This window comes from Bufo bufo, chromosome 9 (genome assembly GCF_905171765.1).
Source record: "Bufo bufo chromosome 9, aBufBuf1.1, whole genome shotgun sequence".
Classification (NCBI taxonomy): domain Eukaryota; kingdom Metazoa; phylum Chordata; class Amphibia; order Anura; family Bufonidae; genus Bufo; species Bufo bufo.
The window spans coordinates 130,977,788-131,005,201 of record NC_053397.1 but is presented as its reverse complement, the minus strand read 5'-3'; the positions used below and the strand labels follow the sequence as shown (position 1 = coordinate 131,005,201).

Below are 27,414 nucleotides of genomic sequence, written 5' to 3'. Positions count from 1 at the left end.
TTGTTTGAAAGCTTTGGAATATGAAAAAACATCACATGTAACGTCGCTTTGTTTTTTTAAACACACTGTTCCTTAATACTGTCAAACATAACTACTATATGTATGTCAGTGTCACTCAGACATGATTTACTATTGTTTTGTCATTGAGTTCCAGTGCTTAGGGAGGGAGGAGGGGGGAGAGAAAAAGCAAAAAGTCATAAAGCAGTTAACAAAAAAAGATAGTTTTCCCAAAAATTCTGAGTTTGTCCGAAATCGATTTGGGTCTGAACCGAACTGTTTCAAAAGTAATGCAAATTGGAACCGAACCTAATCTCGACAATTTGCTCATCTCTAGACTGCTTATATCAACCTGATAGTCATTGAATGATTGATCACTGCTCCATTCAGACTTTGCAGTTATGCTTAAGGAGGAATTGAAACTGTGTTCCAGTTATCATAGGGGTCCTAAATGTAGGTTCCCCAGACATTTGTCACCAGTCTTGTGGATAAGTTAATTTCTGACCCAGCAACAACACTGAATAACCAAAAGGCAAGAAAATAAAACTCATATCAAATTACCTTTAGACTTTTTTGCTGACATATTTCTGTTTATACTCGTAAAGATATTTTGTCCATTGAGACAACAGATCAAGTTATGGAGCCATACACCACCCACTGTAGGGAAGTTGTTTATCTCATTCGCATAACTATAGAGGTTGGAGCACATCTCTAGGGAACTTTCAGGGCCTGGCACACAAGGTTTTTGTGCCTATATTTATATAATTTTATGTGAAGTAAATGTACTTACATGTCTTTTTTCAGGAGTCCTGGATTTTCTATTCATAAAAGGAAAAAAGAAGAATGTTAAGATAAAACTCTTTTACTGATTTCGACCATGAAGGGAATGCTGGTTTCACTGTTTGGTAGGGAAATGCAGCAGTCACATTTCAGTGAATGAGATGTAAATAACCCTTTAAAATGCTTGAGAATTCTCCTGTGTGCTGACCTGTGGAGAGAAGATAGTCTGCTCAGTACTTACTCCCACATAAGCCCGCTGACTTCACCTTCTTTGCCTTGTTTGCTGCTCCCATTCTACCACCAGGACTGGTTGCAGGCTTTTCTGCTCTGGTCCTGTTTCATTTATAGTATGCAGCTGAAAAGGAAGACTAAGGCTTCTTTCACACGAGCAAGCGGGTGCAATGGGTGAAGTGAACACATAACACCCAGACTTAATCCTGATCTATTTGTTTTAATGAGTTGTGTGAGAATCACAGCATGTTCTATATTCTGCTTTTTAATGCAGCCTTGGCCCCATAGAAGTGAATGGGGCTTCAGTGAAAAACGCATTGCATCCAAATGTAACCCGGATGCCATGCGTTTTTCACTGATGGTTGCTAGGAGATGTTGTTTGTAAACTTTCAGTTTTTTTTCACGAGCGTGAAAAACACATCAAAACGCATTGCACCCAGGCGGAAAAAACTGAACTGAACGCAATCGCAGACAAAACTGACTGAACTTGCTTGCAAAATGGTTTGAGTTTCACTAAATACATCCTGACACAATCCGTATCGTTCGTGTGAGAGGCCTTAGGAACATATCTGGTCTGGACATGAGTGGAAAAGCCTGCCACCAGTCCCAGCGGTCACTAGTGCAGTGGAGATGACAGAATTAGCAATGCTGCAGAGGGGTAGGTACCAGTAATTAGACTATTTTCTTCCACAGGTCAGCACAGGAGGATTTTCTCCAAAGCCACTGAGAACTGATTAATTTGTTAAATCAATAAAACCTAGCTTAAATAATGATTTTATTGGAAGCAGCAATTATCCCCATAATGAAACATAGCAGTAGCTTTGTTGGTAGCAGCATATTATTTTTCTCTAATTAAGGGCTCAAGCCCACGAGCGTAAGCGCTCAGTGCCCTTGCTGTGGGGCAGCCGCATGCGGATCGCGGACCCATTCACTTGAATAGGGTCCGCGATCCGCATCCGATGGTCCTCACCGCAAAAAAAATAGTGCATGCACTACTTTTTTGTGGAACGGAAGCACGGAACCCCACGGAAGCACTCCATAGTACTTCCGTTCCGCACCGCATTTCCGTATTTTCTGACCCATTCAAGGGAATGGGTTCGCATCCGTGATGAGGAATGCACACAGCCGGTGCCCTGTGTATTGCGGACCCGCTGTATGAGGTCCGCAATATGGCCACGGTGGTGCAACGGTCGTGGGCATCAGCCCTAAAGCAAATGCTCAATACAGATGCTCATATTCTGGGAATGGCATTTTCATAGTGCTGTTGGGATGTTCAGATTGTCTTTGCAGCATACTAAGAAACTACCCAGACTGCAGTTAAAAAGTAAAATAAAAGCATAGAATAGAGGACATTAGCTGGCAAATGAAAGGCATAGAGGTGGTCTTCACTGCATGAAATTGAATATTTTCGTTATAGTAACAATGCATTAACCCCTTCTATCCCGGGCCAGTTTTCACCTTCCTGCCCAGGCCATTTTTTTTGCAAATCTGACATGTGCTACTTTATGTGGTAATAACTTTAGAACACTTTTACTTATCCGAGCCATTCTGAAATAGTTTTCTCGCCACACATTGTACTTCATGACAGTCGTAAATATATTTTTAACCTTTATTTATGAAAAAATACAAAATTTACAAACATTTAGAAAAAAATCGCGATTTTCAACATTTCAATTTCTCTGCTTTTAAAACAGAAAGTGATGTTGGCATCATTTAGAAAATTTCATTTTATTTTTTAGGACGATAGAAGGCTTAGAATTTTATAAGCAATTCTTGAAACTTCCAAAACCCACTTTTTAAGGACCAGTTCAGTTATGAAGTTACATTGTGGGGCTTACGTAATAGTAACCACCCATAAATCACCCCATTTTAGAAACTACACCCCTCAAGTTATTCAAAACTGATGTCATAAACTTTGTTAACCCTTTAGGTATTCCACAAGAATTAAAGGAAAATGGAGAAGAAATTTCAAAATGTCATTTTTCAGCAGATTTTCCATTTTAATCAATTTTTTTCTTTAACACATCAAGGGCAAACAGCCAAGCAAAACTCAATATCTGTTACCCTGATTCTGCAGTTTAGAGAAACACCCCACATGTGGGCACACGACAGGGTTCAGAAGGAAAGGAGCGCCATATGGTTTTTGGAAGGTAGATTTTGCTGGACTGGCTTTTAGACACCATGTTCCAATTGAAGCCCCCCTGATGCACCCTACAGTAGAAACACCCAGAGAAGTGACCCCATTTTGGAAACTACAGGATAAGGTGACTGTTTTATTGATACTATTTTAGGGTACATATGATTTTTGATCGCTCTATACTATACTTTTTGTCAGGCGAGGTAGCCGAAAAATGTTGTGGCAGTTTTTTTGTTTTTTTTTTACAATGTTCATCTGACAGGTTAGATTAAGTGCTATTTTTTAGAAAAGGTTGTTACGGACGTGACCATATCAAATATGTCTACTTTTTTTGTTTGTTTGTTTCAGTTTTACATAATAAAGCATTTAAAAAAAAATTTGGTCTCTCCAATTTCTGAAAGCCATATTTTTTACATTTTTCTGCCGATCGTCTTTTGCAGGGGCAAATTTTTTTGCAGAAAGAGTTTGAGGTTTTTATTGGTACCATTTTTGGGTACATATGATTTTTTTATCATTCAATATTACACTTTATGGGGCAAGGTGATCCGAAAAATAGCCTCCACAACGGCACTCCAGGAGGGTGTCCCCGCCTCCCCAGGACAGGAAACAACGTAGAAGCTCAATCTTTAAAAGCCCCCTCCCCTTTACCTGCTTCAGTTAATGATATAGGACTCGGTTAGATAGTTCAAGAACTGTATTGATATAATGGAAATAACAAAAAACATAACATAATATATCCCACTATAATAACATAACATGGGTAGGGAATCCAGTGTCGTTGTGGAGGCTATTGGAAAATCCAATTACCGGTAAGAGTAATCGTCTCTTTTCCCCGGCGCCTCCACAACGGCACTCCAGGAGTATTAATAGAGAAAACAAACTCTAGGGTGGGACTACTGCAGATAAGACTTTTCTGCCATATAATAAATCACGATTTTGAAGTACATCTAACTTATAATATTTAAAGAAGGTATTTGGGTTCTTCCACGTAGCTGCTCTGCATATTTGTTCCACCTAGGCAGAGGCCTTCTCTGCCCATGAGGCCAAGACGCCTCTGGTAGAGTGCGCTTTGATCCCTTTAGGGGGGGTCAAGCTTTTCTGGAGGTAACAGAACTCGATGGTGCTTCGAATCCATCTGGATATGGTGCTCTTGCTTGCCGCCGATCCCTTATGCTGGCCTTGATACTGAAGGAGGAGATGGTCCGATCTTTTGAACACTTCTGAGACCTGCAGGTAAGTTAACAGGCATCTTCTGACATCCAAGTTATGGAATTTTATTTCTAAGTCGGAAACTGGATTTTCACAGAAGGATGGAAGCGACACCTCCTGTTGGCGGTGGAATCTTGAGGCCACCTTGGGTAGGACCATTGGGGTGTGTCTAAGGACAATACAGTCCTCCAACACCATAGGGTGCTCTGCAGGAAAAAGTCTGAATCTCCCCTACTCTTCTAGCAGATGTTATTGCTAGTAAAAAGGTAGTTTTTAGGGTTAAAAGTTTAAGAGGGATTTCCTGCAAAGGCTCAAAGGGTACGTTCATCAGAACTTCTAATACTAGATTCAGGTCCCATGGAGGAATGGTAGAATGAACAAATGGGCATCTTCTTCTCCTTTTACAAACCGTTTTATCAACGGTAAGTCTGCCAATTTCACTTTAAGAAAGTTACTCAATGCTGAGACCTGTACTTTTATGGTATTCGGCCTGAGACCTTTGTCAAGGCCTGCCTGCAGAAAATCCAGTATGAGTGGAATATTAGCTTCCTGGCTATAGTACAGTCTGTCCCCTGCAAACCCCAAAAATGCTTTCCATGTTCTTCTATAGATCCGAGAGGTAGAATCCTTTTTAGTACAAAGTAGAGTGGATATTACCGACTCGGATAGGCCTCTTTGTTGTAAGTGAACCCGTTCACTTTCCAGGCTGTTAAATGTAGTTTCACTACGTCTGGATGGAACACTGAACCCTGACGTAGTAGTTACGGATACGATGGGAGAGTCCAGAATTGACCTGCCGACAGATTGTAGAGGAGGGGAAACCAGGATCTTTTTGGCCAAAATGGAGCGATCAGTATTAACTGTGCCTCTTCTTCCATTGTCTTTATTAACACTTGGAATTGTATTGTAAAAGGGGAAGGCATATAGGAGATCTTTGGGCAATGGACATGACAGGGTGTCCACCATTAGTGGGTGATCCCTGCTGGATAGGGAACCGAATAGATCAACTTGTTTGTTCTTCCGATTTGCGAAGAGATCTACTTTTGGTAACCCCCATCTGAGGAAGATTTGTCTGAACATTTTGGGGTCCAGTGACCACTCTCCCACCTTCAGATCTTCTCTGCTGAGGTAATCTGCCACTCTGTTTTCTTCGCCCTTTAGATGGACAGCCACTAGGGACTTTATATTTTTTTCTTCCCAATTGAAAAAATTTCTTGATAGATGTTTTAGTTCTCTGCTTCTTGTACCCCCTTGTCGGTTTAAATAGGCTACTGTGGTTGCGTTGTCGGACAATATTTTTATGTGATGAGATTGTACATACGGCAGAAGGCATATAAGAACCTTCAGGACTGCTGACAATTCTCGCACGTTTAAAGAGGCCGCAGACATTCCTGGGCTCCAGGTGCCCTGTACCACCTGATTTCCTGAATGGCCTCCCCATCCTTTGCTGCTGGCATCTGTTGTTATAATGGTCTGATCTGTTGGTCGCCAAAAAACTCCTCTTTGGAGATTCATTTTTATCCTCCACCAGAAGAGAGATATTTTTACCTTTTCTGGAATTTTCACTTTCCTGTTTAAGGAGCTTTGGTTTCCATCCCAGCATTCCAGAAGGAATTTCTGCAATGTTCTTGTATGATGCTGGACCCATCGGACTGCTGGAATAGTTGATGTTAGATGTCCTAACAGTCTCATGATGTCCCTGATGGCCACTCTTTTGGATTTGCAGAACTGGGAGATTTTTTGACTTATAACCAACTGTTTTTCTGGAGGTAAAAAGGACATAAGGCTGTGTCAATCTAGGAGGATTACTAAAAATTTCTTCTGCTGACTGGGAACTAGATCGGACTTCTGGGTATTTATTAGCCAGCCTAATTCTATCAGCTTTCCCCGCACCGTATTCTGATGGCCCTGGAGGTCTTAAAGGGATGAACCTGCTATTAAAAGATTGATTCCATCTTGAATCTTTTGTAAGCCATGCATTTGTTTAGCTTCCTTAAGTTGAATATTAGTCTGTAGGACTTGTTTGGCTTGTGAATAAGGAAAATGGGAGAATAAAATCCTTGTCTTTTCTGATCCCGTGGGACTGGAACAATTACACCTTTTTTGAGGAGAGATAATATTTACAATTGTGTGGCTTGGCGTCTTTCTGACCCTCTTAATGGCCTGTTTACAGTGAAAAATTCTGGTGGAGGCGTGACGAACTCCAGCTTGTACCCCATGCATATGGTGTTTATAACCCATGGGGAGGAGGACATTTCTTCCCAAGCCGTGGAAAACATCTTTAACCGGCCCACTACTTGAGGCCTGGCGTCATTGGCCAGGTTTAGAAGTAGATTCTGGGTTGAATAGAAATCCCTTTCCTCTTCCTCTGGAGGACTGCCATTTCCCAGTACTGTCTTTTCTCTTCTGGTCTGGTCTTTTCCTCCTTTGATTCCGAAAGGATCGACGCTGCTGATAGAATCTTGATTCCGAAAGGAATCCTTTTTTCTTGTCTGAAGCTTTATCTAAAATGTCCTCCAGGACTGACCCAAACAGCTTATCTCCCTCACACGGAATAGAGCATAGCCGACTCTTTGAACTGGCATCACCGGACCAAGATCTGAGCCATATAGCTCTTCTTGTAGAATTAGAGAGGGCTGAGGATCTGGCAGAGAGTTTTACTAAGTCTGCGGACGCATCCAACAAGAAATTACACGCCTGTTTTAAAATAGGAATTGAGGCCAGGATTTCTTCCCTTGGAGTCCCTGCCGCCAAGTGTTCCTCAAGCTGTTTCAACCAGACTGACAGGGATCTTGAAGTGCAGGTAGTGGCTATACTGGGCCTAAGCATGGCTGTGATTGTTTCCCATGCACATTTTAGCAGACCTTCACATTTTTTATCCATGGGATCTTTTAAGAGGTTAACATGTTTTAAACTTGGAAGTTCTTAGTCATAAGAACTTCCGAGTTTGAAACATGTTAACCTGTGGTGGAGGGTGGTGAAGATTAAAGCATGTACTGTTATACCGATCTACATTAAAGATGACCAATACTGACGGATGCTGAAGAATATTCCTTTATTTTTCTGATTATACAAGGGACGGGTCCGGTCCTCTCCGTGCACCGAACGCTTATGGTGAGCTGGATAAACTTTCTTCTTTGATTACTCATCTTTTAAGAGGCCCATGTCTTCAAAGGGAAGAGAAGTCTTCTTAGAAATCCGGGCTACAGGCGCATAAATTCTAGGCATTTTGTCCCACAAAAACGAGTCCTCCTCAGTGAATGGATACTTCCTCTTAAAGGAGGTGGGAATTACTTTTTTTCCCCGGTCTTTCCATTCTTTTTTAATCAGCATTTTAATATTACTATATACTGGAAAGACTTTTCTTTTCTCCCAGCCCCTGGAACATTCTGTCATGAATGGACTGAGGCTACTTAGTTTCTTCTATTTTCATTGTAGCCCTAATGGTTTTTAATAATCTTTCTGTATCTTCTGGGCTGCAAAGAGGCCTCCCTGATTCATCGTCCGAGGATTCAGATTCTTCCAGAGATAATATCTCTCTCTCCTCAGAGTCAGGCTCTGATTGCAGGTCCAAGACCTGAGATTTTTGGGAGGTAGAGGGCTGAAGAGAATGCGGAGGCAGCCTTGCATCAATTGCTGATTGGACCTCTTCCTTGATCATGCTTCCAATTGATTCAAGGAAAGAGGGTGCTTCCTCAGAAACTATTTTATCCGTACATCTTGGACATAATGTTTTCTTGGATTTAGAGGGTAAGGTCTTTTTACAGACTGTACACTTCCTCTTAGATATAGAATCTTTAGATTCTCTGGTGCTGGTGTCCCTGCCCTAGAAAGTAATATTTGAGAATTTTTAGGGCTCTAACTGCAGTGATTTTCTATTTAACACCAGCACCGCACCAGTGAGGGATATTAAAAAGTGATTTCCACCCCCCAACATAGCAAGATTTGATATCATACGGGAAGGAGGAGGCTTATCGGGCTCTGGGTGGCAGGATCTACAGGCTTACAGGACTCTGGAGCTTACACGGGGGCCGACATGATCACCGGACAGCGCTGCTGGATGCCGAACTCCCTGCTCCCGACTCATATCCGCCAGTTCTCTGACGTCACCCGCCACCGGAAGTGACGCAGAGAACTGGCAATAGTACTTCCAACCTGTGCGCATGCGCGCGAGATCCCTCGCTCACGCAGAGTAGGGGAACGGAAGCCCAGGGCTGCCTTCAGCGAAGGACTTATGCCAAAGGACAGGCACGAAACCCCCACTCCTGCACGGCCTCCCCGTATGGGGCGATTTCCGTCCAGGCCGTGCGACATGAACTCCCTGACCTAGCAGGAGTGGCTTCCACGCTATTCCCTAGGACAGTAAACAACAAACTGAAGCAGGTAAAGGGGAGGGGGCTTTTAAAGATTGAGCTTCTATGTTGTTTCCTGTCCTGGGGAGGCGGGGACACCCTCCTGGAGTGCCGTTTTGGAGGCGCCGAGGAAAAATAAAAATAAAAAATACGTAGATGGACTTTAAAATCAATTCATCAAGAATGAGTAATGACAAGTATAGTAGAGCTGCTAATAAAAGGTGATAAGATCACCAGGTGCATTGAAAGGTATTACTATTGGGTATAGAATAAACCCAGTGGGCACATAGTAGGGGGATGATGATAATTAAGTTGTGTGTAGATGAATTGCAGAGGGATATCCACACCAGGGATATCCGGTAAATAGATGTGAATGAATGGATACATGGGAGGTGCGTGATGAGTAAAGGTTGATAAATAATCAGAGAAAATGGAATAATGGCAGAGTTACATAAAAATAATGAATTAAAAAATATACATTTTGAAACCATTGGATGCGATGAAATACAATCAAAAGAGCATAAGTGGAGTATTGGATCAATTAGTCAAGATTAGGTAGTGACACGCATAGATAAGTCACCGATTATAAATAATTGAATCACCGGGTGCAAAAAAAGTATAAAGGTTGGATATATAATCAACCAGAGGGCACTTTGTCCGGGGATGATGGGTAATATGTTTATGTGTAGATGCATTATAGAGAGACATCCATGCTAGGGAGGAACCAGTGTACTTAGTGGGAACAGGTGAATAAATTTGCGCAAAAAACACTACCTGAAGTGCATATGGATGCACACACCTGTGTTGTGTATGGGCAGATGGTAAATGCTTTCACTTTGTTTGTGGGTAAGGGTCCTAACTGGTGCCCTAGCCCGGGGTTATTGGTGGGTGCCCAAGGAATAGTTGCATAGGTCTAAAGATTAATCTCAAAGGCCTCATTCAGGTCACGTGGGTTCAAACAGTTCAGCTTATAGATCCAAAACATTTTGCATTTTGATGGTGTTATAACCATCGGATTTAATCCTCTCAATTGGGGTGATGGTAAACCCCAGGAATGACCCATGGTGGTGGTCCGTAGCGTGCCTCGAGACACTGTGCTGTAAGAATTTATTTTTAATATTGGACCTATGCTTGTTCAATCTATTCCGAAGGGTCTGGATTTTTCGTCCTATATACTGGAGGCCACAAGGGCACTCAAGTTACATATACATAGTTACATAGTTAATACGGTTGAAAAAAGACATACGTCCATCAAGTTCAAACAAGGGATAGGTGGGGATGCGAATCCCAAAAGGAATTGAGACTCAGATTTCTACACGTTTTCATAAGCATTAATGTTTTTTACTTTTAACAATTCGTCTAAACCCTTTTTAAACTGTCTACTGTTCCTGCTGTGACCACGTCCTGAGGAAGTCTATTCTACAGCTTCACAGTTCTTACTGTAAAGAAGCTTTGATGCTTCCGGAGACTGAACTCTTTCCTCTCCAATCGGAGGTAGTGCCCCCTTGTCTTTTGAGTTCATTTTACATGGAACAGCTTTTCACTGTATTTTTTGTATGGCCCATTTTTAGATTTGTATAGGTTAATCAATCATGTCCCCCCTTAGGCTACTTTCACACTAGCGTTCGGGGCTCCGCTTGTGAGCTCCGTTTGAAGGCTCTCACAAGCGGCCCCGAACGAATCCGTCCAGCCCTAATGCATTCTGAGTGGAGGCGGATCCGCTCAGAATGCATCAGTCTGGCAGCGTTCAGCCTCCGCTCCGCTCAGCAGGCGGACACCTGAACGCTGCTTGCAGCGTTCGGGTGTCCGCCTGGCCGTGCGGAGGCAAACGGATCCGTCCAGACTTACAATGTAAGTCAATGGGGACGGATCCGTTTGAAGTTGACACTATATGGCTCAATTTTCAAACGGATCCGTCTCCCATTGACTTTCAATGTAAAGTCAAAACGGATCCGTTTGCATTATCATGAAAAAAAAAAAAAAAAATTTTTTTTTTTTTTTTTGTTCATGGTAATGCAAACGGATCCGTTCTGAATGGATCTAAACGTTTGCATTATAGGTGCGGATCCGTCTGTGCAGATACCAGACGGATCCGCACCTAACGCAGGTGTGAAAGTAGCCTTAGATGTCTCTTCTCAAGACTAAATAAATTCAATTATTTTAATATTTCTTCATAACTAAGACCCTCTATTCCCCTTATTAGTTTAGTCTCCTCTGTACTTTTGAGAGATGATGTACGTGGAACCACAATTTAGGTGCTCCTTGTGGGTCTGGTTCCCAGGGGGTGAAAATAGTTTGTGATCGACACTGTCCCAGGACTTTTCAGTACTGAATACGACGTTGGTGGATTCAGAATGGTGGATTAGACCTGTGGAATGAGGTGATATTTATACATTTGCAGCAAAGGCACTTTGGCAGGTTGCATTTGAAGCTCTCTGCTGGTACAGTGTTGCTTGGATGCGCACCTTGATCTAAGTGCTGTTTGAATTTTCTAGGTGCCAGTAAATTCTTCAGGGTCTGGGCCCTTCTGAATGTGAGACGAGGTTTATTTGGCAGGATCTTAATTAGGACGGGGTCCCACTTCAAGATGAACCAGTGTTTTGACAGAACTTCTTTGATCGTTCCACGGTTGCTGTTGAAAGTGGTTATAAAGTTAGTACTGTGATGTTTCTCAGGGGTGTTCTTCTTGATGGTTAAATTCCTTTCTTTGGGTAGACAGTCTTCCTGCGTAAGTGCGCTGGCTCTATTGAAAGCTGCCTCTATTAACCCAGGGGGGAAGCCCTTTTGTAAAAACCTGGTGCTGATTATTTCGCTCTGGGTGATGCAATCACTATCCTCGGAGCAGTTTCGTCTAACGCGTTTAAATTAGCTAAAAGGAATGTTTGTCTTCCACTTTTTCTAATGGTCGCTGGAGAAGACTAAGTAACTATTACAATCTACTTTCTTAAAGTAGGTGTGGGTAGTAATTGTTCTAAGTCCAGATTTTCAGCAGTAGAAGCATTATGGGTTACCGAGACCGTTATACCCCAGTTATTGTTGAGGTATTTTGATAAATTATTAATGGATGCAGCATCACCATCCCAAATGAAAATCAGACCGTCAATATATCGACGGTAGAATACAATATTGTTGGTCCAATACCCAGAGTTGTAAATGTAAGTGTCCTCAAATGCCCCCATAAGCAAATTAGCGAATATGGGCGTGAAACGTGTACCCATAGTGGTACCTTTGATCTGCAGGTACAGAGATTCTTCAAACTTGAAGACATTATGGGTGAGGATAAAATGAATACATCTGAGGATAAAGGATCTCTGTTCTTCTGGCATGGACATGCCACTGTAAAAAAAGTTTTTAGTGCAACCAATGCCTAAATCATGCTGGATTTTTGAATAGAGAGCTGTTATGTCCAGAGTTAGCCATTGATATGTGTCTTTCCAAGGGATATCCTTCAGTGACTGTATCAGGGTCGATGAGTCCTTCAGGTATGAAGGGAGTTGGACCACATGTTTCTGAAGAAGAATGTTGACATAGTGAGATAGATTGCAGGTAAGAGAGCATATTCCAGATATGAACGGACGACCCAGTGGATGGGAGATATGTTTATGGCTTTTTGGTAAATGATAGAAAAGTGTGTTGACTGGATCGGCGATAAAAATATATTCCTGTTCCCTCTTGCTGAGGATATGGGATGCTGAGTCAATGAGTGATTTGAGTGCTGACTTGTGTTCTGTCACTGGGTTTTCCTCCAATAGCTGATAGTAATCAGTGTCGGATAGAATGCAAATTGCTTCTTTAATGTAGTCGCCCCTATTTTGTAGCACGATTCCACCTCCGTATTTTCTTGTAATCGTTTGATCGCTGTTCTTTTTTTAGCACTGAGATTGTGGTTAAGAATCAAACCAAAAACCTCCATAACTAAGTCATAGAAGGTCTCTACAAAGTTGCCTCTATGATGCAAGGGATAGAAGTAAGAGCATAGTTTCAAGTCAGTGGAAACATACTGTATCTTGGGGGCAGGAGTGACCTCGTTAGTTGCTTTGCTGTTTTTCTTAGTGATATTGCCTTGCAGATGCAAGTCTAAGACATTAAACCCCTTTATCTGGATGAAGGGCAGAAGGCGAGACCCTTTGATAGAACTGTAATTTCATACGAATTCAAAATGTGGGTAGGAAGATTGAATATTTTGATTTCTTTATCCTGTGTTTTTGGTGGTCTTAAGCTTTTCGCTTTATTCTTGCCCCCTCTGCAACCTCTTCAGAGTTTTTTCTTTTTGTGGGTCTGGTTCCCAGGGGGTGAAAATAGTTTGTGATCGACACTGTCCCAGGACTTTTCAGTACTGAATACGACGTTAGTGGATTCAGACTGGGAGGTAGGGATAAAAAAGAAGACGGATCATTGTTGGTGAGTTGCGTGTTACTGGAACTATATTCCAGACTTGGATTTGGATATAGGGTATGATCTGTGTGTGTGGACACAGAAACAGTGATGGGAGAATGGGGTGGTGTGCCATAATGGAACATGATGAGCAAATTGAGTTCAAGACCGACATATGTGGATAGAGAACCCGAGGTTGGTCCAGTAGATGGTCAGTTTTTATCAGTTTTTCCTGTTCTCCGCCCTCCTGCTTAATCTAGCACCCGGTCTCGCCAGCACACAGCCATGAGGATCACTGTATCCCTGTGCGGCCGGCGTGATACTCCCTCCCATACATTCTACTGGGCTCTGCCGTTTAGCGTCCTGTTGCCTGGACAACTAGCGATCATGTGACCGCTACTCAGGTGACATGATAGCATTGTGAGCGGCGATGCTCCCTGCGTCTCTCCCAGCCGGGCATCGCTGCATAAATTATTTATCTCCTTCAAATATTAAAGTTTCTAAATCCTCTCATCTGCATTCTATCTGTTTATACAGTACGAATGTGTTAATGTATATTTTAAATTGTTTGTACACTTTAAGGACATGTGGGTACGTTCTGGACCTGCCCCCTACAAAATTTTGTGCCATTTACGCGGATTTTACATGTGTGTACTGCTCTTTTAATTATCAGCCGTCTGTATCTGATGAAGGGGTTCTTTTACCCCGAAATGCGTTGTACCATCGGCTATTAGAATAAATCAAGTTCCTGTTTGACGACAGGCTGGTTCTTTGCGCCGTGGGATCATCTCCTTAGCCTTTGGATCTATTTGCCTCCTCGGGGACTCCAGGCATCCCTACGTGGAAGTGTTTGTATCCCTGGCTGCATGACCATCAAAACTTTGGGTTTTCATACCCTCTACTAAAGCCTACACTGGTATGGCAGCAGCAGCAGGAGGATACAACAGAGTGGCAAGGTGACAGTGTGGAGATGGCAGTAGCAGCAGCAGCATCAGGATAACACAGAGCGGCGATGTGACATAGTGTGGATATGGCAGCAGCATCAGGAGACTACAGAGTGGCAAGGTAACATAGTGTGTAGATGGCAGTAAAAGCAGCATCAGGATACCACAGAGTGGCAAGGTGACATTGTGTGGAGATGGCAGTAGCACCATCAAGATACCACAGAGTGGCAAGCTGACGTAGTGTGGAGATGGCAGCAGCAGTAGCATCAGGATAACACAGAGCGGCAATGTGACATAGTGTGGATATGGCAGCAGCATCAGGAGACTACAGAGTGGCAAGGTGACATAGTATGGAGATTGCAGTTGCAGCAGCCCCATCAGGATAACACAGTGTGGATATGGCAACAGCATCAGGAGACCACAGAGTGACAAGGTAACATAGTGTGGATATGGCAGCAGCAGGATGATACCACAGAGTGGCAAGGTGACATAGTGTGGAGATGGCAGCAGCAGAAGGAGGATACCATAGAGTGGCAAGTTGACAATGTGGAGATTGCAGTAGCAGCAGCAGCAGCATCAGGATAACACAGAGTAGCAATGTGACATAGTGTGCATATGGCAGCCGCATCAGGAGACTACAGAGTGGCAAGGTAACATAGTGTTGATATGGTGGCAGCAGCAGGAGGATACCACAGAGTGGAAAAGTGAACTAGTGTGTAGATGGCAGCAGCAGCAGGAGGATACCACAGAGTGGCAAGGTGACAGTGTGGAGATGGCAGTAGCAGCATCAGCATCAGGATAACACAGAGCGGCAATGTGACATAGTGTGAATATGGCAGCATCAGGAGACTACAGAGTGACAAGGTGACATTGTGTGGAGATGGCAGCAGCATCAGCAGGATGATACCACAGAGTGGCAAGGTGAAATAGTGTGGAGATGTCAGTAGCAGCAGCAGCACCATCAGGATACCACAGAGTGGCAAGGTGATATAGTGTGGAGATGGCAGCAGCAGGAGGATACCACAGAGTGGCAAGTGACATAGTGTGGATATGGCAGCAGCAGCAGGACCATACATCAGGATACCACAGAGTGGCAAGGTGACAGTGGGGATTTGGCAGCAGCATCAGGAGACCACAGAGTGGCAAGGTGACAGAGTGTGGATATGGCAGCAGCAGCAGGACAATATATCAGGATACCACAGATTGGAAAGGTGACAGTGTGGAGTTGGCAGCAGCATCAGGATATCGTAGAGTGGCAATGTGACATAGTGTGGCAGTAGCAGCAGCATCTGGATACCATAGAGTGGCAAGGTGACATAGTGTGGAGATGGCAGCAGGAGGATACCACAAAGTGGCAAGGTGACATAGTGTGGAGATGGCAGTAGCAGCAGCATCATGATACCACAGAGTGGCAAGGTGACATAGTGTGGGGATGGCAGCAGGAGGATACCACAGAGTGGCAAGGTGACAGAGTGGAGATCGCAGTAGCAGCATCAGGATACTACAGAGTGGCAAGGTGACATTGTGTGGAGATGGCAGCAGCAGCATGAGACCACAGAGTGGCAAGGTGACAGTGTGGATATGGCAGCAACAGCAGGAGCATACCACAGAGTGGCAAGGTAACAGTGTGGAGATGGCAGCAGCAGGAGGATACCACAGAGTGGCAAGGTGAACTAGTGTGGAGATGGTAGCAGCATCAGGATACCACAGAGTGGCAAGGTAACAGTGTGGATATGGCAGCAGCAGGAGGATACCACAGAGTGGCATGGTGACATTGCGGTATCCTGATGCTGCTACCATTTCTACACTGAGTTGCAATGTGACATAGTGTGGATATAGCAGCAGCATCAGGAGACCACAGAGTGGCAAGGTGACATAATGTGGAGATGCTAGCAGCAGCAGGAGGATACCACAGAGTGGCAAGGTGACATAGTGTGGAGTTGGCAGCATCATCAGGATATCACAGAGTAGCAATGTGACATAATTTGGATATGGCAGCAGTAGGAGCATACCACAGAGTGGCAAGGTGACATACTGTGGAGATGGCAGTAGCAGCAGCAGCAGGATTCCACAGAGTGGCAAGGTGACAAAGTGTGGATATGGCAGCAGGAGGATACCACAAAGTGGCAAGGTGATATAGTGTGGATATGGCAGCAGCAGCATCAGGAGGATACCACAGAGTGGCAAGGTGACATCGGATGGAGATGGCAGCAGTTTAGGATACCACAGAGTGGAAAGGTGACATAGTGTGGATATGCAGCAGCAGGAGGATATCACAGAGTGGCAATGTGACATAGTGTGGAGATGGCAGCAGCAGCATCAAGATACCACAAAGTGGCAAGGTGACATAGTGTGGAAATGGCAGCAGCAGCAGGAGTGGCAATGTGACATTGTGGTATCCTGATGCTGCTACCATTTCTACACTGAGTGGCAAGGTGACATAGTATGGATATAGCAGCAGCATCAGGAGACCAGAGAGTGGCAAGGTGACATAATGTGGAGATGGCAGCAGCAGCTGCATCAGGAGACCGCAAAGTGTCCCGTTGACACAGTGGGGCAGTGTGTGGCAATACCAGTATCCGCTGAAAGAAAGAGCACTTGGCATCAGATGTGTGGCATGAGGTGGGTGGCAGCATCAGAGTTGTAGCTAAGGCAGGTAGTCAGAAGAAACCGGTCTCTTTTATCAAAGTGTTGGTGTGGCACCATGGATGATCTAGTCTGATGCATCAGGAATTGGTGGTTCAAAATCCTGGCTGATCCACGCCTGATTCATTTTGACAAAGGTCAGTCTCTCCACATTTTGGGTTGACAGGCGAGTTCTCCTTGGCTGCCCAGTAGTCCAGCGGATCTTCAATGTGGGTTGGCTGGGTGCTGTCCAAGTATGCCACCACCTGCTGGTTCAGGTCCTGCTCCAGGTCTACCGGCTGCTGCTGCTGGTGAGAAGTTTCTGCACTATACGGGTGAAGAAAGCTACTCATCAGCGACTGTAGACTCAGGCTGCTGCTGCTGATGGAGCTGGTACTGCTCCTGCCACCCCACCCCTCCCCAGCATCTATGGCAGTGGAACGTGAGCATAGAGGGCCCCCCCGGTCAGACCTGCGAGAGGATAGATGATGGCGCAGACAACTGACTACATAGGATGTCTCTGTAATAGTTCAGTTCGTCCTCCCTCTCAGTGGGTGTAAAAAAGGCCCCCTTTCTGGACCGGTAGCGAGGGTCCAACAAGTTGGAGAGCCAGAAGTCATCCCTCTGACGAATGGTGACAATTCGACTGTCACTATGCAAGCAAGTGAGCATGCATCGGGCCATTTGTGCAAGTGATTCGGAGGGACTCCCTGCCTCCATCTCTACTGCATACTGCCACGGTGTGTCTGGGTCCTCTGTCTCATCTTACTCATCGCCCTGTAGCTCCTCTGGCTGGTCCTGCTCCTCCTCTCCTGTCACCTGCGTGTAAAAACCACTCATTTCGCTACACATTGCTTGTGCTCCAATGTCCTCCTCCTCCTCCAGTTCAGCCCCCACAGGGCTCATGTGGCCATCAGATCTAGGCGCCACATCTCCAGTCCCCTGACCAGCCAGATTTACCAGCATCTGTTCCAGGACATGAAGCAGTGGAATTACGTTGTTCATCCCGTAGTCCTGGCGACTGACAAATAATATGGCCTCCTCAAAGGGCCTGAGCAAACGGCAGATGTGACACATAAGCTGCCACTGGCTGACATCGAAGTTACACAGGGGAGTACTCCTGTCCGCTTGGATCATCAAGAAATCGTTGATTGACTTTCTCTGTTCGTATAGTCGGTCTAACCTATTGAGGGTGGAATTCCAAGGGGTGGAAACGTCGCATATCAGCCTATGTTCGGAGATGCCGTTCTGCCGATGCAACTCAAGGAGGGTGCGCTTTGCGGTGTATGAGGGGCTGAAGTGCATGCAAAGTATCCTTGCCATTTTCAGAATGTCTTGACAACCAGATTGAACACATGTGCCATGCAGGGGACATGGCTTAGCCATCCTTGACGCAGCGCCGACACCATGTTCTTCCCGTTGTCGGTGACCATGGTTCCAATTTTGAGTTGTCGGGGAGAAAGACAGGATACGATTTCTTGATGAAGGATATGGAGCAATTCCTCCCCTGTGTGACTCCGTTCACCCAGGCAAACGAGGTGCAGAACAGCATGACACAGCTGTGCCTGCACATGTGGTATGCTGGAGGGGCACTGTGAATTGTCCTTGCAGTGGAGGCTGAGGACACGGTGGAGGATAAGGAGGCAGAGGCGGACATTGTCGCAGGACCAACAGCGTGAAAACGTGGAGCAGGTGCCACCTGGCCAAATTGCTGGTGTGGCTGTGCAGGAACCACATTTACCCAGTGGGCCATAAGGGACATATATTTTCCTTGACCGTAGTTAAAGCTAAAGAACAATGTTCCCAAAAAAATCAGTTTCACAAAAAAATTCCCCAACGAATGGCTAATCAACGTAATTTGGTTCATACAGCAAAAGGCGGTGTACAATCACCCATACATTTTCCCAAAAAAGGCTGTATCACGGACAAATTTCGGACAAATTTCACTTCTGAATGACAATGTAAATTCACCGCAGAACGACTAATAGGACGCGCGTATATATCCTATTACTACACCCTTTTAATGGCTGTAGTACAATGGAACCTCACCGCTGAACGGCAAATATATATTTTCTTTTTCCACTAATACACGCCACAAAATGCTTTAGAACATATAAGTGCACCGCTGACCAGCAAATATATTTTTTCTTTTTCCACTAATACACACCACAAATGGCTTTAGAACATATATCTGCACCTCTGATGGGCAAATATATTTTGCCACTAATACACAACAAAAAGGGCTGTAATTTTCACACGTCACCACACAATGGCTAATAAGCCCTTTTTTCCTAATAATACAATCCAAAAAATGCTTTAGAACATAACTGCACCGCACAAGGGCAAATAAGATGTAGAAATATTTCCGTGTAATAAACCCTGTTAATGCCTGTTTCAAACAGCACTTGCACCCTAAGAATGGTTTGCTGAAATTACAGAGGTGTATAATGGCAATTTGGATCCCCAGTCAGTGCAGCAAGGTGTAATAGGATTGTTCCTATTACCCAGGCTGTAACCACCCCTACTGAACCCTGTTCAACATAAATGCTGAGGAATGATTCTTCCCTATCCTTTCCCTACACATTGAATAATCTTTCGCTGCACTTGTAAATAGAGTTGTGGTCATGGCTACGGCAGAGAGCTAGTGCCCCGAACGTGCCGAGACCTGAGAGAGGAAACCAACCTGCCTAAACTGATATGGCTGGAGAGGTGCCCTTAGCCATGCCGCGGGTAAGCCTAAAAGAGGGCATACCCTGAGGAGTATGGAAAGAAAAGGGGAGGGAGGGTGGGGCACCGAAAACGCCCGCACATGAGAGGGCGTGCCTCCTTTTAAGAGTGCCTACGCCCCTCCCACAAATGCAGGCTGACATGTCAGCCTTAAGCTACTTGTGGTCATGGCTACGGCAGAGAGCTAGTGCCCCGAACGTGCCGAGACCTGAGAGAGGAAACCAACCTGCCTAAACTGATATGGCTGGAGAGGTGCCCTTAGCCATGCCGCGGGTAAGCCTAAAAGGGGGCAAAAATACATATGAGTAGGGAGAGAAAACCTTTGCCACTGACCAAGTTGCAAAACCAAACTGTGGAATGCCTGGGATATCTTGGCCTGAGGGTAGGTATGTAACGTGGGAAGCCTGAGGAGCGCCAGCGACCCATTCGCGGATGACGTGGCCGGGGACGTTGTGCCTGAAGCCGCGGATGCAGCTCCAATACGGAAGGAGTGTCCTGAAATGGTCTTGGGGTTGAAACCCAAGCCCGCCGCCAGAGTGCGAACGTGAGAGATGAAACTGCGAGGCCGTGCGGGCCGAGACCTGGAACGGGAGCAATGGGCGGTCAGGGGCGGAGTCCCTCAGAGCTGCCAGCCAGCTCCTGAGCACCTGGACCGGGCACCATGCGTTGGTGGACTGAAGAACTTCACCTCCACTGGTGATCCCACCTGTGAGGTTGGAAGTGAGGAGCTGTGAGGAGAAATGGTCGTCGGGCCATACCAGCTGACCCCCGGTTAAACCCTTGGACCTGACTGAACTGTGGGTGAATTCGTTGTGTCCTAAGAACCCGCGGAACTAAAATGCATGGCAGCCTTTATGACAGTGCTGGAAGGAGCCCAAAAGGAAGACCATCTAGGGAGGTGGAAAGCTTCTAAATAATCCCCTGACACAGCCTGCCTGCTCGGGACGACCGCGTGACTACTCTCCTGAACACCCCCTAACCGGTGAGACAGAAAAACCGACCTACTTGCGGGGTCTTCCAACATGGAGAAATGTTGGACTTTGGACAAATATCGTTGATGGTGTTAAAGGATAGTGGTGGAACAGGATGGCCTGGATCTTGAGGACATATCAGCTGGGGGTGAGCCCTGAAACATGCATGAAGGGGCCCTACATTCGTTTGTAGTGACAAGCAGTTTGGCTGCGGCAGGGAATGAAAAGCGAGGGAGCAGTCTCGGTAGCGTACGGAACCCTACCTGGGGGAACGGGCCCTAGGGTGGAGGTTATTGGCAAGGCTAGAGTGGACTGGGCAGGTGGCAGCCCCCCGTAGGACTTGACGGCCAAGAGGCTGGACTGGACGTCCGAAACCAAGGAGGCGACGGAGTACATCCCGGCATGTAGCTGCGCCAGGGACACCTGAAGGGTGGACATGGAGACTCGCTCCAAGTCCGGGGCTGCTGGTTCAACCATCAGTAGCCTATACAGCTCTGCTTTACGGCGGAAGCAGGGTATTGGAACCCTCTCCGGCTAAGCTCCGTAACCAACTTCGGAATTGACCAACTCCTTAGGGCCGCTTGGATGCGGGTGTTTCCGGTACCGATAGGCCTTCTTCGATGTTGGAAATGCGACATACTGCAGCTGCGAAGCGACACCCGAGACATGAATGGTGGTTAAAGGAGGACTAGCGAGTGTCTAGTGCTCTGAACGGCGGGACCATGGACTAAGCGTGAAATGACGTGAGAAAGCTAACCGTACTTGGCCCCAGACAGGAAAAAGAAAACTGAAGAGAAAAACAAACATCAAACCTGAAATCGTACCGGAGAAAGGACTACTGAATCGAGTCTAAAACATGACAGGCGACAGAAACAGTAAATTAACAGTGTGAACCTGAAGTGACAGGTAACAGAAAATAAATGATACCACGTAAGACTTTGAGTGATCCGGACCCTTATGTACGCCTGAGCGCGATAACCATGGCATGGGAAGTGACGAACGTGGACCCTAAACGAAAGAGGCAACGAAAACTGGAAACGTACATCGATGCGCAGCCGGTGGCAGACACGGCGTGACATGAACGTAAGCCTGAAGCGTGACAGGCAACACCTGAAAAATAAAAAACACGTGAGCCTGAGGCGCAACGGGCAGCAGATGATTGATTGAAACGTAAGCTTGAAGCGTAACAGCCAAACTTATGACAAATTGAAAATGTAAGCCTGAAACGTAACAGGCAACAGATAATGAAATTAACACGTAAGCCTGAAGCGTAATAGGCAACCTAAGATAAATTAGAAACCTAAGCCTGAAACATAACAGGCAACAGATAACGAAACTAACACGTAAGCCTGAAGCGTGACAGGCAACCTGAGATGAATTAAAACGTAAGCCTGAAGCGTAACAGAACAGATGATGAATTGAAAACGTGAGCCTGAAAAGTGACAGGCAACAGATAAAACATGGCAAAAAGATGACAGATTGAAGCGTGCTTTTGAAATGTGACAGGCAAAAGATGATACCCTGAACAAAACGTGAGCTTGAACCGTGGCAGGCACCCGACATGGTGAGATGTGCACGTGAGCCTGAAGCGCAAAAAGTGGCGATGGTAATAAAGCGTGAGTCTGAAACATGACAGGCCAATGATTGAGAAAGGAACGGACGCCTGAACAGAACAGGCCGTGGGAGGCAAGAGGCGTGAGCCTGGCCGTGACCGCCAATTGATACATAGGCCTAACACGTGACAGCAACAGGCTGTCGGGACAGGTATGACAGAGAAACAAAACATGGTGACATGAACAAGAAGTGACCTGGGACGTGACTGGAGACAACCTGGTGACTACGACGTGACCCTGCCGCGGGTGACAAAGGAATAGGAAGTTGCATAGCAGCGAAGCCTGGAAGACCGCAAATGTGTGGTAGAAAATGAAGCAGTCGCCAGAAATGTCCGTGGATGTAGAGAGTGGAAAGCGATGGTCGGCAAACGGGACAAATGAGCGCAACCTGGCTGACGAGCGCAGCACCCGGGGACTGCAAAATAATTGGTAACGTGAGGGGGAGACTACGCAGACCGGAACGCGCCAATGCGTTCCAACCGTGACATGGGGAACCATCATTTTTTTTTTTTTATAAAGACTTTGATGCTGCTGCTTGACTGTGTGGAGAGAATAAAACTTTGGGTGTGACTGGAGTGAAGCACCTACCTGTTTGAACCCCGAGTGGGGAATTTTATGACCTCTGTAAGGATGCATGGATCCCTGGTTGAAGATTAACGGCAGAGTACCCAGGGTCTGCAACAATAATTTTTTTATTTTTTATTTTGGAAAAAGAACACAAAACTGGGGTCGTACTGTAGAAAATAATATTGATCGAATCTGGAATAAAAATGATAGCGACAAAGAATAGTGATTAACAGCATGAACCTGGCCTGTAACCGGAAATGGATGAAAAAACGTAAACCTGAAGCGTAACGGGGAATAAATACATAAAAGAAATGTAAGCCTGACACACGTGACAGGCCACGGACGTGGTACGGTGGATACGTAAGCTTGAAACGTAACAGGCAACATGATACATTGGGAACGTGAGCCAGAAACGTAACTGGCAACAGATAAGAAAAACGTAAGCCTGAAACGTAACAGGCAGCAGACATGATAGATTAGAAACGTAAGCCAGAAACGTAACTGGCAACAGAAAAGAAAAACGTAAGCCTGAAACGTGACAGGCAGCAGACATGATAGATTAGAAACGTAAGCCAGAAACGTGACTGGCAACAGAAAAGAAAAATGTAAGCCTGAAACGTAATAGGCAGCAGACATGATAGATGAGAAACGTAAGCCAGAAACGTAACAGGCAACAGACGTGATATATTAGAAACGTGACCCTGAACCAGGCACTGACGGCAAATGATACGTAAGCCTGAAGCGTGACTGGCAACAGGTATAGTCTGGGAAAACCGTAAGCCCGTGGCGACATGGGCAACAAATGGTAAGAATGATGCGTAAGCCTGACACGGAACAGGCCACAGACATGTTGGAGCATGAAAAGACATGCGTGAAACATGAAGAAAACCCGGCAATGAACATGGTGGGATGACATGGAAGCAAACCCGCCGTGTGACTGGTGACAGAACGGTGACTGAAAATAAGTATTTGCCGAACAACGTCCGCAGATGTAGCAGAGTGGAACAGGCGGTGGTCGACACGGGCGGAATTTGTTTGAAAACCTTGGCAGACGATGGATGGTGGGCACGGCAGAGTGACCAGAGTCTGCAACAATAACCAGTGGCGTGAGGGGGGGGGGGGGGTGGCCCCTGCTACGCCATTACTCGACCCTTGACCCAGGGAACTGCGAGTCCCTGTGATCTAATGAGACTGTGTGTGTGGGAGCTGACGTGTGAGGTGGCGGAACCGCTGCCGTGGGGTGTGGAGGGTTAACTGGTCTGCTGCTTTTTTTTTTTTTTTTCAAACTTTATTGATAGTGAACAGCAGCCGGCCGCCGGCCAGTAGCTGCGTGGGGAGAAACGGCACCCCCCGCGTGAGCTGCCTGCAGGCTCGGGATGACAGAGGAGGACACATAGGGATGGATGTGGCCTTGCACCTCCACTCACAGAGACTGCTGCCGGACGTACATGGCGGTGTCAAAGTGTGTGTGCCGATTGGCCAGCACGCCGTGCATGCGCAACTTGAAAAATCATCATACAGAGCTTTATTGCTTGCTGCTGCTTGCGCCATTTGCCCGACCCTTGACCCAGGGAACTGTATGTGCCTGTGAACTGACGAAATGCGTGTGAGGGAGCTGACGTGGAAGTTAGCGGGACCGCTGCCGTGGGGTGTTGAGGGTTAATTGGGTCTGCGGCTCAAAAGACAGGGGAGGGCACGTGGGAGCCGTGCGGCGTGCTATGGCCCTGGCAAAACAGCTGGGATTGTGTGGGACTGGTGAGATCCTGTGACGGGGCTTATGCATCTGAGCCAGTGCGTGTGAAACTTTTTTTTTTTTTTTTTTAAACTTTATTGCGGTGAAACAGCAGCCGGCCAGCAGCTGCGACGGGACGAAGCGGCACCCCTGGGTCTGGACGGACCCGCCCGAGGGGAGAAGGCCTGGTCCAGCAAGAAGAAGGGGGGCGCGCTGCTGCGGCTGCCGGAGCCGGGAAAGAGAGCCCGACAACTGAGGCAGGCCGGGACGCAGGCTCCGTCGCCAAGGCAACGGAGGCGCTGCCCGGCGTCCCACGTGATCTGCCCAGGCCGGCGCCTGAGTGGGGACGTGCCGGCCGTACCACCCGGGATGCGAGGTGGGTAGCGGGTGGACCGGGCCGGGGGGGGGGGGGGAACGAGCCGGAGAGGGCTACGGGAGGACAGAGAACTTACCCAGACGCTGAGTGGAGAGCGTTGGAGGGGAACCCTCAGCAAACTTACCTGCACAGGACGGGGCGTGACGTCAGGCGGGAAAAAGGCACCGAAAACGCCCGCACATGAGGAGAGGGCGTGCCTCCTTTTAAGAGCGCCTACGCCCCTCCCACAAATGCAGGCTGACATGTCAGCCTTAAGCTACATGTCCCAAACTATTCGCCGGCGAACAGTTCCTGGCGAACATTGCTTGTTCGCGTTCGCCGCGGCAGGCAAACATATGCGATGTTCGGTCCGCCCCCCATACGTCATCATTGAGCAAACTTTGACCCTGTACCTCACAGTCAGCAGACAAATTCCAGCCTACAGCATACCCTCCCTCCCAGACCCTGCCACCTCCTCTAAAAAAGCAAGGACGGCATCCCTCTTAGATTCATTCTGAAGCTGCAGTGTTAGTTAGAGCAGGGAGAGTGCTGATGCTGCTGAATTAATAGGGAAATTGTTAGCTAGGCCAGTGTTCTGTGTCCACTCCAGTCCTCAAAGACTCATCTGCTGTAAGGACAGCGTCCTGACAGCACCCCAAAAAGCCCTTTTTAGGGCTGGTACATCAGTCTGCTTTTATTTTATTTTTTCTATATATATATATTGCAGTTGCCTGCCCGTGTGTGAGAGGCCACAGGCCCACAGACTGTACTGTGTGGACACCACTCATATAGGGTTGCACAGTACCTTGCAGATAAAAAAGTCATTTCATTTTTCCTCTGTAATATAATTGCAGTTGCCTGCCAGTGAGTGTCAGGCCACAGACTGTACTGTGCCCACTTCCCGCCACTCATATAGGGTGGCACAGTACCTTGCAGATAAAAAAGTCATTGAATTTTTCCTCTGTAATATAATTGCAGTTGCCTGCCAGTGAGTGTCAGGCCCACAGACTGTACTGTGCCCACTGCCCACCACTCATATAGGGTGGCACAGCACCTTGCTGTTAAAAAATTCATTACATTTTTCCTCTGTAATATAATTGCAGTTGCCTGCCAGTGAGTGTCAGGCCCACAGACTGTACTGTGCCCACTGCCCACCACTCATATAGGGTGACACAGCACCTTACTGTTAAAAAATTCATTACATTTTTCCTCTGTAATATAATTGCAGTTGCCTGCCAGTGAGTGTCAGGCCCACTGACTTTACTGTGCACACTGCCCACCACTCATAGAGGGTGCACAGTGCCTTGCAGATAAAAAAAAGTCATTTAATGACCTTCAATGAGATCAGTGAGGACAAGGAACGGGACATGAGTAGCTCGGCATCCAACCTTGTGCAAATGGGGTCTTTATACCCCCGGTATAAGCAGAAAGTGGCTGAAATGTTACAGAATTACCGGAAGTCGGAAAAGATGCAGCAGTTCCAAAACAAGTTAAAAATTAGCTTTACACAGCGTATAAGGGTGATGTCACAGCACAACGGGAATCTAACAGGGGAAGAGGTGAAAGTAATCCTCCTCCTACCACGACCACGCCGGCAAGGACAGGACGTTTTACAGACGTGTTGTTGATGGAGGACATGCAGAACTTTTTAAGTCCTACGCATCGCCACAGCCTTTCGGGGTTCACCCTCAGAGAACGACTCGACCGACAGGTAGCAGACTACCTTGCCTTAACTGCAGATATCGACACTTAACTGCGATGAACCCCTTGACTACTGGGTGTGCAGGCTTGACCTGTGGCCTGAGCTATCCCAGTTTGCGATAGAACTTCTGGCCTGCCCCGCTTCAAGTGTCCTGTCAGAAAGGACCTTCAGTGCAGCAGGAGGTATTGTCACTGAGAAGAGAAGTCGCCTAGGTCAAGAAAGTCTAGATTACCTCACCTTTATTAAGATGAATGAGGCATGGATCCCGAAGGGACTGACAGTGGGGGATGCATTTGACTAAAAAAGGCCTGATGAGATGCCTTGGGCTAAAAATGGTCCCCACGCTGCTGTATTTAATCTCTGCATGCCGGATGACTTGCGTGACTTCTCCGCCACCAACTAGGGTTCAAGCCGCAATGTTTTAGTACACTTTCTGCCTGGAAAACATCAATTTTTCCGGCCGCTGCTACAGCAGCGGCTGCAACAATACCTAATTTTTCAGGCATGTGTACATGCCTAATTTTTCTGGCCTCTGGTGCTGCACTGTGGCTGCAAAAACAAAACAAAAAAAAGGCACATACATGTGTCAATTCCCCTTCGTCATCGTTACCTTGTTGTGGTGAAGGGGCTTGCGTTTCACAATGAAGCGATCACCTCTATGAGTGTGTTGGCAATGGCAATGTTGGCACACCCCAGATGATAAGGTCGTTGCTTCATTGTGAACAGACCAAAAGCGATTGGCTGGATAATTTTTCATAGAAAAAACATTAATTTTCTTTGTGATCATCTAAGGTGATCATTAAAGCCTACTAGGCCATCAATGGGCCCACACTGCAGAATCATTGTTTTCTGGGTCACTTAATTGTCACTGAACTACCTCAGCACGACCATAGGCTTTGAAAAACCGCCATCGCCTGCAATCTCCCGAACGTGCGCACGAGCACATTCATCACTACACCAAGATTGACGCATAGATGAATAAAATTTATGTCATGAGTGTGTCAACTATTGACAACTCTTTGCGGTTGTTTGCGGTGCGTTAAGCGGGGAGTTTGGTCTGTCAGAGTTTGGTCTGTCACTGTGAAGCGGGCGTAACCC

At 46.4% G+C, this 27,414-nt stretch overlaps 1 protein-coding gene across 5 annotated transcripts in view; it reads right to left on the bottom strand.

Moving 5' to 3' along the window:
* The window catches only part of LOC120979628 (E-selectin-like), a 1,421,133-nt gene that overhangs the window by 127,885 nt on the left and 1,265,834 nt on the right, over positions 1–27,414 (bottom strand). For 4 of the 5 annotated variants that reach the window (XM_040408494.1, XM_040408497.1, XM_040408496.1 and 1 more), the window contains one exon: positions 788–815. In XM_040408494.1, the coding sequence (XP_040264428.1) occupies positions 788–815 (28 nt within the window). Of the gene's footprint in view, positions 1–558; positions 655–787; positions 816–27,414 lie in introns of all 5 variants that reach the window. The other variant, XR_005774339.1, reaches the window with a different exon arrangement.